The sequence below is a fragment of the Lepisosteus platostomus genome, chromosome 27 (genome assembly GCF_059453375.1).
Source record: "Lepisosteus platostomus isolate fLepPlt1 chromosome 27, fLepPlt1.hap1, whole genome shotgun sequence".
Lineage (NCBI taxonomy): Eukaryota > Metazoa > Chordata > Actinopteri > Semionotiformes > Lepisosteidae > Lepisosteus > Lepisosteus platostomus.
In genome coordinates this window covers 1,674,836-1,690,290 of record NC_142637.1, presented here as the reverse complement: position 1 = coordinate 1,690,290, position 15,455 = coordinate 1,674,836, and the positions used below count along the sequence as shown (strand labels likewise).

General features: G+C 50.6%; 1 protein-coding gene across 1 annotated transcript; it reads left to right on the top strand.

Annotated features, from left to right (window-relative positions):
* Nucleotides 1-5,849: 5,849 nt before the first annotated feature.
* LOC148638947 (growth arrest and DNA damage-inducible protein GADD45 beta-like) lies at nt 5,850-7,994 on the top strand. The gene is made up of 4 exons (XM_088622012.1): nt 5,850-6,089; nt 6,271-6,372; nt 6,567-6,789; nt 7,136-7,994. Exons 1-4 carry the CDS (start codon nt 6,046-6,048, stop codon nt 7,247-7,249), a joined length of 483 nt encoding a protein of 160 aa, XP_088478138.1. The 5' UTR covers nt 5,850-6,045; the 3' UTR covers nt 7,250-7,994.
* Nucleotides 7,995-15,455: the final 7,461 nt, after the last annotated feature.

The following is a 15,455-nucleotide window of genomic DNA, read 5'->3' as shown; positions in this document are numbered from 1 at the left end:
TTGAATATTATCCCCTGTTCTTAGAGGTACTGATGCTTTTTTTGGGTGCCCGAGGCTGGCGCTCTTGGCGTTATCGTGCCGTCCTGCCCGGTCAACCGCCGAACGGAGTCGGCAAGTCGGCATCGGTCAGGTGGTGTTTCATTCGTAAGAGACCAGCCTGTGAGCGAAAACAGACGCTCGCTTCCTCGGTCTCGGAGTGTCCGTGCCGGAGAGCCGGCAGCGCGCTCTGGACATGCAGGCATTGGCCCAGAAACCAGCAGCCCGGGGCTGCCAGGGAGCCAAGCGAGGAGGGCAGTACAAAAAGAAAGTCAGTTTTCCAGTTTTGTGTGTGCCTGTGTGTTTTTTTTTTTTGGCGACATTCTATCTTGGGCTTGTTGACTCGGCAAAAAAGCTATTTCTGTTCGACGGCTAAGATTAGACCGTCTATTTTTTGCGCGTTGAGTACCGGATTAGCCCCGCGCCTGACGGCACCCTGCAGGCGTGTAGGAAGACAGCATCACCCAGTGCGGTCCCAGGCTGGTCATGGCCACGGAGACGAGGCTGGCGGCACAGGAACAGCTACTGAAAAAGAGAGAAATAAACACGGTTCTCTTGTCACCACCGATGTAGGAGTGGCGCGATGGTGCGTTTTGGGAAATATTGCACCTGGTGGCGATTCCAGACCTTATCATTGAGGAGGGTCTACAGGAAAGATTTGGTTGGTGAGCTAAATAGGATGATAATGCTCTCCCCATTTTAGGTTTCAACACAAAAAAAATAATCTAAGGGCAGAGACTTGCCATTATTATTATCCCAATTAGCATTAATCTGATGTTTTCGTCCTAATTTGGCTGCGGTTTAAGTCTCTGATTGATGCTGGGCAGGCATCTTTACATCTCTCAGATCCAAGCTCAAGAGAACTGGGCGTGTGAGCTGTCCGCCGAAACCTCTGTCAATGCCATCCTGAATCACTTGTTCAAGAGTTGTTTTTTATCTAAATTGCTCGCATGCATGTGCAAAGCAGAGCGCTTTTAGAAACTGAGGTGTGTTCTGCTGTGCACTTGTCCCCTGAGCTATCAGTGAAACGTGCAGAGAAGCGATCCGAAAGGACAAAAGGAGCGCCTGAAGGCTTGGTCCCATTTGAACACTCCACACCAGAGGCCGAGAGCTGAGGGATGGGTGATAACGACCTTTGCAGCAGGTGCCAGCCAATCCTGAGATTAAGGTCTAATGGCCCATCGAGGTGTCCCTGAGCCAGCCTGTCTCATGTAAACGAGCAGGTCCGCACAGCAAGAGGGCACCGGAGCCACGTGTGTGGATTGGAGACCAGGGCCTCACTCAGACAAGGGGCAAAGGCCAGATACAACCCGATTGGCCGGTTTCTGATTCAGCCAATGAAAGACATAGCTGGTAATCCCTCAGCAGGGCTTCTGGGATAGGAAGCAGGCGCTAAAGTACCTTTCAGGAAGCGCTGTGGGTATCAGAAGCGAGCTGCCTGAGCAGAGCACACAAGCTGCCCCCTGTGAGGTCTTCTGACAAACCACTGGGTGAAACTCCGGGACCAACAGGCAGCAGACTTCCAGGTAAGCACCAAGGCCCAGTGTCTTTCGCCCTCGTGTCTTTCGTTGGGGCAAAAGGAGAAAGGAAATGTCTTCTGTCGGAAGGCTTGTGGTGCCTTGTGTGAGCTGCAGCTGTGTGCTGACAGGCCAGCTCCTTCTGTTGCCCTCGCATGGCTCACTGCAGCTCCCCGACGAACACTCCTCCTGTGCCCAGGACACAGGCAAGGTGAACAAACCTCACATTGAGGAATCGGAAAAGCAGCCCAGCTCATCTGATTCCAGTCACCTTTTAGGGTATTTCCTGCTATTTCCTGGTCCAGGTTTGTTTTTTTCTCCAGAAGCTCTCATTTTCTAACCACCAGGAGTTCAGGAAGGGCACTATAAACAGGGGGTCACAGGTTCAAATCCACCTGGTCCCTCCAACTGGCACCTTCTAGCTACTCCGTGGATCCTACTAGTTGCTTAGTTGGTCGGAACTTTATCTCCACGCCAGTGAATATCATCAGTGTTTTATCAGTGTTTATTTTCTTAGAAAATGTTTTTAGCCATTTAGAACTTCAGAGCACACTTTCAAAGTGTTCGAGGAACTCCAGATCAGCTCCACGGCTGAAAGCAGACCTGCTTGCAGTTTTCCCCGATCCCATGATTTCCAGGGCGAGCGCAAGTTTGAGCTGTGAGCGGAGAGGTCGAAGGTCGGGCTTTTAGCACAACTTGCTGTGCCGTTTACTCACATCTATAAAGAGAGCTTTCAGACCGCGACTTATGAATCACAGGGGCCCTAACAAAAATGTCTATGGCACACTGCATTTTACATCGAATGCTAAAATAGTTTCTTTTGTTCAGGGCAATTCCATGTTCCTTTACAAATTACTTCTGGGGGGGGAGGCAGTACAATTGAGCTATTCTTGTACGTTCTCTTCCGTGCGTGGGTGAGAATAGGCACCAACTTGCACAAGGAGACCCGAAACTCGCCCACTCCTGACTGTTTCCACCACTCGTGTGTTTGTGAATTTCAAGGTGAAAGACTACCTTGTCCCAGTGAAGCCGGTGAGCAGCCGTGGGTATCGGGGATTACCTAGCGCTGTTGCACTGATGTCGGTAGCGTGAAATCGACGCCCAGACAGAAGGAGCGCAGATTCACTGTCAGGGGATCAGGACAGTAAGCGATCGTGTTGGCTTCGTATGAGCACTGTCGTGCGAGTACCGGCCAGCTGCAGCCTTCGTGCACCGATACCATTTTGTCAGACCAAAGTGCTGAAATATTTAAAGCAGTTGTGCCAGTCTCGAGGGACACGGAGAGAAGCCCCAGTGTCTGACTCGGTACCGCACCTCCGCGGGACACTTCTCTCCCGCTCCCCGACCACATTCCCAGGTAGACGAGTAAAGGAAATGGGATCATTTGTTGTCTATGCCCTCCTCTGGTTAAAATCGAGATTTAAAAGCATTTTGATGCGACTACAACAGCAATATATAAAATTCTATGATTTGCGACCCTGTTTTCACCTCTTCCTCAGATTAAAGTAGACGTCTTACGGTAGAGTGACGGTCATCTTTACGGATATATCTGCAGAAGAGATATATATAAATATATTTGATATAAATCTGCAGAATGTCGTTTTTTGTGTGTCGGCGCGTCCGGTTATAGTCAGGACAGTTAAGGAGCGCTAACTCCATCATGACACCGAGCCGGTGTTGTTTGTTTCGGGGTCAGTAGCTCCACGGTGTCGGCAGCGCTGATGGCGATGGTGACTAACAGACGTGATCGACTCCTCGTTCTGTCTGGTTAATGACTACATGATCGGACTGACTCATCCCCCACACACAGCCCCCTTCAGTCCGTGTCTCCGCAGAGAATGAAAAACACGTCCTTCCCTCTCACACACACACAGAACAACAACAACTGTGTCCAAACACCGTTAAGAGCAAGACCAAGCTCGCCCCGGGCTCGGTTTGAGGTGTGTGTGTGTGTGAACTTTCCAAACACTGTCCTGCTAACACGGGCAGAACACTCTGTCCTGAAGCACCGACCTGCAGCCTCGCAATTCCGACTCTGACAAAAGAAAGCGCCTTCCTTCGTTTCACACCTCGCTCAGGCGCTTGACACATCAACCTGGATTTCCGAACGAAAAACTTTGAACTTCTTTCCGTTTCTTCATTTACATGTGTCGGGCGCTTGCTGTAACCGGCTGTTAACAGCTCCGGTGGCGCCTCGCAATTTAAATATGTGATTTTACCAATACGATCTCTAGCCAGGGCGAGAGGCGCCTCGCTTTAAATCGTGGACACTTCAGTCGTCAAGTTTGCCATCATTGCGAAATTGATTTAGGAAGCCGCTGACCTCGATTGAATGCCTTGCTACGTCTCATCCTACCCTGTACGTGGCAACCGTCTTATGCTATTCCAAACACATGCGCACCAGAAGTATCTCGACATCAGTTAAGGTTATTTCTTCTGAGTACTTCAGCGAAGTTCATCCATGATTTAAAACCCGCGTCTTTTGAATTGAAATAAAAATGAGAGATCACGAGAAAAATAAATGACCGCTTACATTTAAAACATACTCATGCGACAGTCAATTAAACACATACAACTGACCCTATTAGACACTTCAGAAAGACGCATTTTCTCATTTTCGCCTGGAAACAGTGACAGGCAGGTGGCAGCACGGCTTCAATTATCAGTTGGCTAAATGCGCCCACTTTCCACCAGAGGGCGATCGCGGGCCGAGATACTGAGCCCCGCCGCGAAAGTGCAGCGTCACGCAATCCGGTTCAGACTGTTAGCAAGTTGCCGTGCTGGGGAGCAGTTGTTAACTCAGGGCATGTTAGCCACGTTAATCTGTTACTGTTATCATTCGTAGCAACCATTTTGACTGCATTTCATTGCAAATTGCTCTTTCACACAGCAAACTGTTGCAGTCAATTTAATTTTAAAAATTATTTTTTTTCTTCCCAATAATAGTAAAATTATTTTTTTGTGTGCAAGCCTCACGAAAAAACACAAAACGTTACTTAACAGAAGAAGGGCAAATAAATTGTGAGGGCTATTACCCTGGAATTACCTCATGCTGGAAAGTTCATGAAAGTTGCGAGGCGTTACAACATGTACCTGCAGTGACTGGCTGTGACCACTAGGGGGACCCCCCGGTAACAAAGTTAACGTGGAGCCGGTTTTCATTTGAAAACTCGGCGTTGCTGCAGTGTGATTTGGACAGTTGCTTATCAACAGTTACTGTGCACGGCACACAGCAATCGCAAAGCACAAAAAGAACACCAGTCTGCATCTAGCATTGCAACTCTTTCTAGTGTGCTTACTAAACTTGTTTTGCTGTACTGAAATTAAAAACCGATCGTGATTTTTCATAACTTTGTTATGAAAGTTGGGCCACCACAAAAACCAACAGAAATTAGGTATGCGAACACTGAAGCCCAGTGAAGACAGCGTCAACAATGTAGTGCGTGTCTCTGCGCCTCGTCCATGAAAACGCAATTAACCGCACAGGAATGCGGACGCGACGCCGCGCAGGTTATGAAAATTCCAGGTAACACATCTAGAAATCCGGTCTTGCTTTCTGGAAACTAAACGTTGGAGGATGCTGCAGGTTAAAAAAAAAACCCCGATACATCTAGAATAATACATGAAGTCGGATCGCGACAAGTTAATCATATGACATTCTCAGATGAGGCTGTTTTATCCTGTCACGCTGCCCTGTCAGTTGCACAACGCGTCCTCGGTTCTGCATGAGGCGCAAAGTCCCCCTCCTAACACGAGGAAAGTCAGGTGCTTCCAAAAAAGACGCGATCATAAGATAAGCCGAGTGGGGTCTGGTGTTGCAGTCCCCTTGCAAGAGAAGAGACACTGGGCCAGTACAGAAGCACGCAAATCCCCGAAAAGTATCACTGTATTGCTTTGCAAACACCTTTCAAAAGTTACATGCAAGCGAACAGGTCCTCGCTGTCGATACAGCTTGCAGTGAGCCGACATTTCAGATGTGCTTTTATTTACCGAAACTCCTGCAATTATTTTCCTACTATTTTCACTTTTGTTCCCGAGTGAAAAACGGCGTAAGGAAACAGTCCGGGAATTCCAGAGGATTCGAAATTCAAACAAACACGGGTGAATTTCTTTGAGGGGGGGGGGGGGGGAGAGAGAGGCTATCGCGCCCCACGTGGGCTCAGAGCGATACGTTCGTACGGGCCGTCCAATGGTTGCAAAGGCTGAGCTCGCTCTTGAAATCCTCTGGCCAATCAGAGCAAAGGGCTGCAGACCCGGCCTCGCCCACATGAAAAGACAATATATAGTCGTCTGCCGCCGAGAATATCCCAGAAACTAAGCGAGCGGACTTGGATATACAAACCAGTTTATTGTAACTCAGGCGATCGGACTCGGTTACAACGACTCTGAGCTGCAACGTTTGGATTACTCAGCCAGCGAGTACCTTGTTACACGGGATTTTAACTTTGGAGTTTATCTGGACATTGTGGATTACAACAATTTGTATTTCAACATGACTCTGGAAGAAGTCGTTGGATGCAGTATCGCTGACCAAAAGTAAGTAAACGCTCTAAAGAAGTTTTGAGTTTCACTCACTGGAGCGCTGTGCTTTGCGACTGCACCTTGTAGCCGGGTCTCTCTTTGACTGTGTAGGGCTGCACATCGGCTCCTGCGAGCTCTGAACAGCTGGGATCGCGCTTAGCAAGTCCTAACCTCGGCTCCCTGTTCTCTCTTGCAGGATGGAAACCGTGGCGCAAGCTTTGGAAGAGCTGCTGGTGACGGCTCAGAGACAGGACAGCCTCACGGTGGGGGTCTACGAGTCTGCAAAGCTAATGAACATGTAAGTATCCGTTCATCTCATCGACCGGGTACGTGTGATGAAGAGTCGAGGTGTCTGTGCTTCCACGTCTTGTATTATTGCACCGTATTGTGCGTTAGGGAGGTTGCAGAGGAGTGCAAACTGAAACTTAGCGAGCGGGGCGGTTTGCAGAGCCCGGTGCCCGTGTAGTAACGCTGTATCTCCTCCGCCCGCAGCGACCCCGACAGCGTCGTGCTCTGCATCCTGGCCACGGACGAAGAGGACGAGGACGACATCGCCCTGCAGATCCACTTCACGCTGATCCAAGCCTTCTGCTGCGACAACGACATCAACATCCTGCGGGTGTCGGGCGTGCAGAGGCTGGCGCAGGTGCTGGGCGAGGCGGGCGCGGACTGCAACGCCAACGAGCCGCGGGACCTGCACTGCCTCCTGGTCACTGTAAGTGTCCGACAGCGCTGTGCCCGGGGTGCGGGGGGGTAGCAGCCCAGCAGTCGTGGATGAGACGCAGGAGGTGCTCATTCGCATGCTGGGCATGTGTCTCTTCAGTCCGGGTGCAACATTCAGAGCTGGCACCCGTGGTCCAGAATCGGCATTTCTTCGGCAATCGGCATTTCTTAGCGAATTCGGGGGCATGCAAAACGGGGTGGGAGGTCCGGGGTTGCTCGGAGCCGCCCGAGAGACGAGCCGGCAGCTCGGCAGTATCGCGCGTCACATGGCCCCGTGCTTTCAGTTTCGGGACTACAGGTCGGCCAGCGTGCTAATGATCCGCCTTCTCCCCTCCCAGAATCCGCACACCGACTCCGGGAAGAGCCAGGCGCTCAAGGCCGTCGGCAGCTACTGCGAGGAGAGCCGCTGCCAGAACCAGTGGGTCCCCTTCCTGGCGCTGCAGGAGCGCTGAGGGGCGCCGGCGCCCCAGCCGAAGCGGAGGACAACAGCGACATTCTCGGGGGAAGGAAGGAAATAAATAACTAAAAAATGTTAGGGTGTATTCAACAACACACACACAACCGCACGGCCCTCGGCTTGCAACGAGCAGTTGGAAAGGAGCTGGGAAAGAGTGGACGGGACAGGGCCGGGCCCGGAGGCCGCGGTCTCGCCGCAGAGCGGAACAGCCCTGGCGGGGGACGCCGAGGGGGAACCCGGCGGGCCGGCGGGCAGGGCGGCGGAGCAGCGCCGTGGTGCGACGGGCAACCCTGCCAGTTTCACAGCGCCGAGGGGGTGGCGGCGGCGGGAGGGGAGGGGGGTTAGACTGTCGTGACGATTGCCTTGCCTGTTGCAGTAGGGGAGACGTGACACAAACCCAAAAAATCCCCCGGACACACACGGTGGAGAGGAACGGCGCTCTGACTAACATGCAAACCGGCAGGAGACGGCAAACAAGAAACCTGTGGGAGTGTGCGAGCAGAGCGGGTTCAGCCGCTTCCCAGTACACGGACTGCAAGTGACTTTCAAAGCTCATGTCAGAACCCACACCAGCACTCCCGCTGGTTTCGCTGCGATGTGGGTGTTGAGGGACATTCACATGGGCAGTGCATGAAATAATGTCGAGATGAAATAATATATTCATTTTTCTATTTATGAACGTGTTTTCGAATGCCAGTTTTCACTTGTTTTGTTTTTAAATAAATTATTTGGATTGGAAATTGAAGTTCTTGTCTCTTTCTATTGGCTCTCATGCTGATGTGGCTCTTCTGGACGGAATGGGTGGGGGTGCACCCCCATTGGTGGGTTTTGGGGTTCAACATTGCACAGTAAACTCCAACAGTCTGTTTCAAACTATTGCACTCGTAGCAGTGTGCAATAAGCATACATTTATTATCCCTTTGTGTTATAATTCAAGCTCATCCTCTTATTGCAGAACAGCCTAATGCTTCAGGAGCTGTTCTGGCCTACAAAATAAAGATTTCCTAACTCATTGAAGTGAGGCTGGATCTCACTTACAGAAGCAGAGCTCCAGTTTGGAATAATTCCCAGGGTACAAAACTTTGTAAGGGCACCTCGCTCACAAAGTTGCATTTCTAATCCTGTTGCAAATTTTCTTTTTCAAAAGACTTCCACAATTATGAAATGAAAGGACAATGGGGGCCTTTTTTTCCCAAAAGGGATGTTTGTGTGTTCTGGGGGAGGGGGGTGAACTATTGCTTTGTATGCACATTTCCTCATTTTAAAAAGGAAATGTTTCCGATACAATACCCTTTTCAGAATTCAGATATCAGGTGCTTTCCTCAAGGACAGAGCAGGGGCTGCAGAATGTGGGATATGAATGTCTTTGGGGCTCGGGATAAGAGCTTTCTCTGCTTGTGTTGAATGCATCTTGCTTTGCAACTCTGAGGGTCCACGCAGAAGATGCTTCAATAATCTCTGACCTTGTAGAGTCCCTTGAATATCTGCCTGCTTGTTATCTCAGCTGTCCCACCACTTCAACATAGCTATAAACCTTCTCCTCCATGATGTGTGCAGTTCTGCTTGCAGAATACAGCAGCCTTCATCCAAAGCCAAGGTTACACGAGTTTAAGGATCTTTTTTGGAAGATTGGAATCTCGCTGGGACCTACAGCCCTTCCAGGGAGAGAAAAAAGGGATTTGGAGAGCTTAGCCACATGAGCTGCTGCTACTGTGGATCTGGTTAAACTCAAGCTTCCGAGTTCAAAGTGAAATTGGCTGAATATGTTCAGGAGACTGAAAAAGCATGCAGGCTCAAGGCACTTCAATGCCAGCTTGGAAAGAGTGATCTGTGATTCTGGGCTGCTTGGCAGATTTTCGGTCTAGGCTGTACATCCGCAGGGAGCCCATGACTGCTCAGCAGGAACGTGCACTACCCAGTCACAGCAGTAAAAAAAATAGCCAGGAATGTCCTTGGTTCTCAGTAGCGTCATTTCCTTCAAGACAAAGCATTTGTGACTCTCCACCTTGCAGGGGAGGGCTGAGCCAGTGACGCAGGGCTGCTGTTTGATTTGGCAGGCTGTCTGGGCTCCGGACAAGCCAGCAGGCTGTTAGCAGCACCGGCTACACGTTCACTGGGATCCTCAGTGTGCTGTTAAATACACGACTGCAAAAGCTGCGATTATCTGGAGACTGTCCCCTGACAGGAAGCCACAGACTCCCAGCTAGGCAGCGTCTGTGAAAGATAACAACTGCAGCTCTATAAATCCCATTTCCTCCATGCTTCTCACCCGGGGTGGAGTGTGTGTTAAATTTAGCCGCCGTGGAAGGTGGGCTGCTATGGCAGGAGTGGAGCTCCGGCACGTTAGCTGTGGCTTCGCCTCACAGGACGAGAGCCGTGTGTCGACCAGGAGTCTGCAGGCCTGGTCCCGGAGATCCGGTCTTTCCCAGTTTCTTTCCAGCCAAGCGCTGAGTGCGCTTGATTGGATCAACCTGTGGCTTCATTAGGAGGAGTTAACTGCTTTCCAGATCCGTAATCATTGATCATCTCAGGCAACACGAGACGCCTGTAGCACCTCCGCTTTCCAGGACAAGGACTGCAGACTTTGTACCTTCTGGGCCTGCAGCAGTATCAACGGTTATGCATTTATTCAGAGATGGGCCCATGCAATATCACAATATTTTACTTGTTTAGATCAACCGGTCTGTCTGATTATTATTTTCACAGACTTGCAAGCCAGATATTTGGTCAATTCTGAATGCAGCGTGATTTTGGGTTGCATAATTTCTGCACCTCCTTCAAAACATACGGCAGAAATTTGAAAAGCTGCTGGATTTTTTTTCCTCTCAAAACAGCCCCTTTTAAATTCCTATAAGTCTAAGTCTAAAAATATCCGTTTATGGGTTCCCTGCCCGAGCACGACAACTTTCTGTGAATTGAGAGCAATCGTGGGTCAGCAACACCTGCGGAAAGCACATTCTTGGTAAACGCTTTTTCAGAATGGAAAAATGTAAAAAATGAAATCATAAAATGCTTCTGTTTCGTATCTAATTGTGTACGTGCTTCCTTGACTACCTGACAACTCTGGTTTGACCAGCCTGAGATCCTTCTGCTTCTCTCATCGCCTGAGCTCCTGGTTTACTTAGGTGTGTCAATTATTTTCTTAGTCAGCAGTGTTCGTTTCTAGCGATTACTGCTTTTAAGACTCCTACAAAAAGCTGCAGGACTGTAATTGTTTTGAAGCTTTATTACACTGAATGGTGGAGCGCGTGAAATCTGTGCGGCCTGCCTGCAGGAGACAGGACCTGACCTCCAGAGAGACCAGCTGACGCAATCGAAGGGACATCAGCTGCAATGTTTTGGCTGCCTTTTGTCTTCTGCCTCTCAGATCAAGAAAACATCTTTCCTCGGCGTAGAAGCAGCCCTGATCTGCACACCGCACTGGGCAGTCTCCTGCGGCGGCACACACAGCAGGCGTGCAGGTCGCCACTCGCTGTCCAAGACGGAGGCGGGAAGCAGGCAGCGGTGGGGTGCTCCCAGGGTCCTCGGGCACAGCCAGGGCGGCGCTCCAAGAGAACGGGCAGGGCTGCGCTGCGGGAAGGGCACGGATTCGGACTTTTCCTGGAAGGCTGGAGGGGACGAGGTCATCCCATCAAGCGCACAAAGAGTTCTGGTGGTTCCTGCTACACTCAGAGCAGGTCTTCACCGCACTGCAGAGGAAGTTGTGCGACGTGTCACCTTTTCACCCTTCCTGCAAAGCCTGCTGGAGCGCCGCTCAGAGTGGACGGGCTGCCTGGTGCCCAGCGTCCGGGAGGGATTTCTGTTGCACGTACAGCAGCTTTCGGTCAAGCCGGGGCAGAATTGTAGGGAGACGATTATATGACAAACCTGTCCTTTCTAAAAGTGTTTTGTCAGAGTTCAGACTGCTGGGATACATCTATAGATTTAATGGTTTAACAAATCTAAACATGTTTGATCTTCACCCAGTCCTCATCACGTCCTTGTAGTAGACCTAAACCTAATGGACTAACCAAGTTTGAGAACATTCAACTTTGTCATTATTTATCAAACAACAATCGGCCAGCATAGAATGAAAAAAACATAAGTCCACCCCTTGACTCTTTAATGTGTGGATCTGCCTTTAGCACCAATGACCTGAATAAAACATTCCCTGTATAAGTTGATCGGTCTCTCACATTGCCTGTGGTGTAAGTACGTTTTCACCAAACTGTAAAACAAACGTGCCTTTTTTTTTCTTCACACTGGATGCAGCAGTTGGGACTCAAAATCCACAAGATTACGCATTCTCTTTGACATTTCTTCCTCAGTACAAATTCAGATTCCCTAAATATTTACAAAACCCTGGGCTGAACTTTACAGAAAACACTGCTGATTGAATCCTCCCACCCCATCATGCAAACGCAGCCTGCAGATTCCTGCAGTAAACACAGCAACTGCAGTTCAAGCCAAACACTGTAAACTGAAGTCAACTAAACAAATAGGCAGGAAAACCTTTGTTCATCCTTGTGGACCCTGAGTACACACTGAGCTGACTTACACTGGTTAAAGTAAAATACTTCAGAGGCAACCATCACGCCTCCTTCCAGCTTGTCCTGGAGTGAAGTTAATAATCCTCTAACACAGTGTCCTTCAAACCACCATGTGCTGCAGCTGGACTCTCTCCACAGCCAGCAGTGGTTAATGTGCAAGGCTGCCGCAGCAATCCACAGACACAGCGCAGTCGCAGCCAAAAGTCATGTTGGAGGAACTGGAATTGCCCGTTAAACCTCACAATCCTGCAATCCGAAGTGCCGGGGCTCTTGGCAGCTCCCACAGCGCTAGTGCCTCCCCCTGCCCCTCGTGCTGGCAGGCTCCCCTCTTTCCCGATCGGAATGAGAGGCATTCCTCGGCTCCCGGGGAGCTGCTTGTGGCTGCGGCCAGACGCGGATAAAGGGGCGTCCAGACGTCCGCATGACGGGGGGCTTTCCGCGGTGTCGGGTTAGCCCGGGTCCCCAGGCTGCGGCGTCTTCCTGCTGGGCTCGCGCACGGTGAACCCCGGCCGCGTTCCCAGACGTCGGTGGGGGGCCTGCCCCCGGTTCGGGAGGTGCAGGAAGGGCCTGGGAAATGGGGGGAACGTTTCAGGGCGTAACGGGGTGGCGCGGCGCAGGGGGCCAGAGACTTGAAGACACGGACCTGCGCGGTGGGGTACACCCTGGACAGGACACCAGTCCATGGAAGGGCACACACAGACCCAGACCCACCCACTCACACCAGGGCCAGTTTTCCCAGGGACCAGTATGTCGTTGGTCTGCTGGAGACATTAGGCCAACATGAGGAGAACACGCAAGCTCCACCCAGACAGCACCCCAAGGCTCCAGCACTGTAAGGCAGACACGCTAACCACTGCGCCACTGTGCTGCCCTGTAACCCAAGAGCAGAATATATAACAGAGAAGTTCATCCAGTCGAACTCGCTTGGCTGTCCATTAGCACAATCCCTGTGCCCCCACTGTGCCTGAGCTTGACGGCCCAAGGTTCTTTGTTTAGAGAAGAGCTTCCTATTGTCAAACCTAAACCTATCAACCTTTAATTACCATCTCTGTGCCCTGTGACTGGTCTTTTTGTGTCTACAAACAGGGAGCTTGACTTGGCTTTGTTGCTATTCTTCAGGATTTTTAACATAATAATCAACTGAATGATTGCATTTCAGACTACAGTCTACCTGCTTTTGTATAACACATCTTTCTGTGTGGATAGCTGTTCGCTCCTCTCTAGATCCCAGTTGTCCTGTCGTGGTGTGGAGACCGGTAATGGATCGTGCTGCTCTTGGTGATGTACGAGCAGAGTTAAATTCATTTTGAAAATGTCTTTCCTTGCTTTCCATTCAACACTTGATATGATCTCTGCACAACCTCCTAGTAACCTACATGCATGTGCAGAAGGAAAAAAAACACTACTGGCAACAGACAGATACAGTCAAGAAGCTGCAAGAAAGCAACAGGTTATGAGTATTGCAAAGTCAGGATTGTGAACAGATCATAGCAATGCCATTTTCAAACATCCTGACTGATAATATCACCCATTATTTCTGGAATTGATTTTCTTAACCCCCGTAAATGACGTTTGTTTGAAAATATCTGATCTTTCGATACCAAAGAGCGACGACTGTGCAATTATCTGCTCCACAGCTCCTTCAGTTATTAAAAAAAGCCCTGGTGATGTACAATTTTGGCACACGTGTCAATTTTTAGAATAAACGGCGGAAACAGCTTCACCGAGACAAAAACGGCCTGATATCATTGCATTTCTCCTCTCGCGGTGAGATACAGCCGCGCGCCGTCAGCTGCTAAATCAGGCATTGCCATGGAAACGCCCAGAGAAAAGTGCCGGGTGATTCCTGATGGAAATACATACATAGGCCGCCAGCATCGCCCCCCCCCCACGAGCAATCGTTACACAGGAAAGATATAAATATTCAGCCTTCAGGAAGTGTCTTGGCCATGTAAGGGTAGCGGCGCGTGGGAATAGTTCGTTTTTGCACTGAACCGCGGGGGGCGGTTTCATCGGCTTCACGCCCGTCCTTTCCCCACTGCAGCGGATTCCCTTTACTCCAGCCTGAAGCGCTGCAGGATTCCGCCCCCCCGGGGGAAAGCAGACGCGTACGCGTCGTGCACGGCCACTCTTCAAACTGCACAGCTCTGGGGTTCATCCCAGCAAGGGTGTGGGAGCTCGCCTCGACCACCTCTTGCTTATTAGATACAGTATATATAATATGTCATATAATATGTCTTTGTTGTAAATGTCTGTAACATGTCTGTAGATTTTATTTTACTTCTATTTTTTGTTTTGTTCTATGTTAATTTTATTATTTTTATTTGCTTTGGCAACACTGATTGTACCTATCGGTCATGCTAATAAAGCACCTTGAATTGAATTGAATTACAGTAGTTCCGTTTTCAGTTCGCCAGAAAACACCGCCCCCATCAGTCAGCTCAGAGGGAAACGAGAACCCCCCCCCCACCACCACCCCCCGTGAGCTCAGCCCCGGCACCCCCCGGGATCCTGCCTCCAGCCTCCAGCCTCCTGCCAGGCAGGAGAGCCGCGGAATCCCAGGAATGCAGGTGGGCAGGCAGCCTTGAGCGGGAAGGCGCGCACTCTGCCCGCTGCCCCAGCTGTCCGCCGGCGCGCAGCCACCCCGCTCCCCGGCCCCGAGCTGCGCGAACGAGACAATGGAGGCAGCACGCGGGGGGAGACTGACCGGGCTCCCGGCGCGCGCGAGCCCCGAGGCGGCCCGGGCCCGCGCCACGCGCCGCGGCTGTCCCGGGACACGGCCCCGCAGACTCTGTCCCGCAGGTGAAGCGGCTCCCCGCAGCCGGCGTGTGCGTGTCCGCCAATGCCGGACATCATGACGTTTAACCCATTCAAATGTTTTTTTTTTCCTTCTTAAGAGTAGCTAACGTTTAACATTCCCTAGGGGTTGTTCACAGGTTCTCCCCCTCGGAACAAGCCCAGCTGGGAATCCTGACAGTACACCACACATTGGAGCAGCCTGCGCTGACAATGCGTGCAGTGTCTGAAGAGGACACAACTGCAGAACAACAGCCAGGAAAAATAAGCCTTCTGTCTGGGCTCCTGAAAGCCTTTCCTTCCCAGAAGATGCGAGCTTGCAGTGTGTAACAAAGACCTTACTATTTGTACGGAATTCATTCCTCATTCCTTCACCAGGGCACGATAAAGAATAACCGATACGTGGCACCGAAAGGTGAAGTTAACTGTGTTATTCCTCCTACCAGTTATTGGTATGGGGCTTGTCACTGATAACTTTGATGTGCTTTTACAAGGGAAAGGCTTCCCTGAAGCGTTTGTGAAAGTACCTTGTGCCAATCCGCCGGGAAACTCGAACACTCTTCCTAAATGATTTTATAACAGACAGAAGGGAGGGATTTCAGGCTGCAGTACAGCTAGTAAAAGCATTTCTCTACCAAGTTCTTTCGGATGTTTAAGAGAAGCGCCGCCTCTTTATCCAAGAAGCTGGAGGAAACTGGGCCAACAAGCTCGTGCATCTGCCTGTGTTTCCTGCGTCTTTACACATCCCAGCCATGCGCAAACCCGTCTTTTCCCCAGTCCTTGCATGCGCGTGTAACTGCATTCATCAGTTATCAGTTACTGGGTGTGTTCTTGTCCGCTCCTTTTCGTGCCTGGCGTCTTATCATTTCGTAGGCA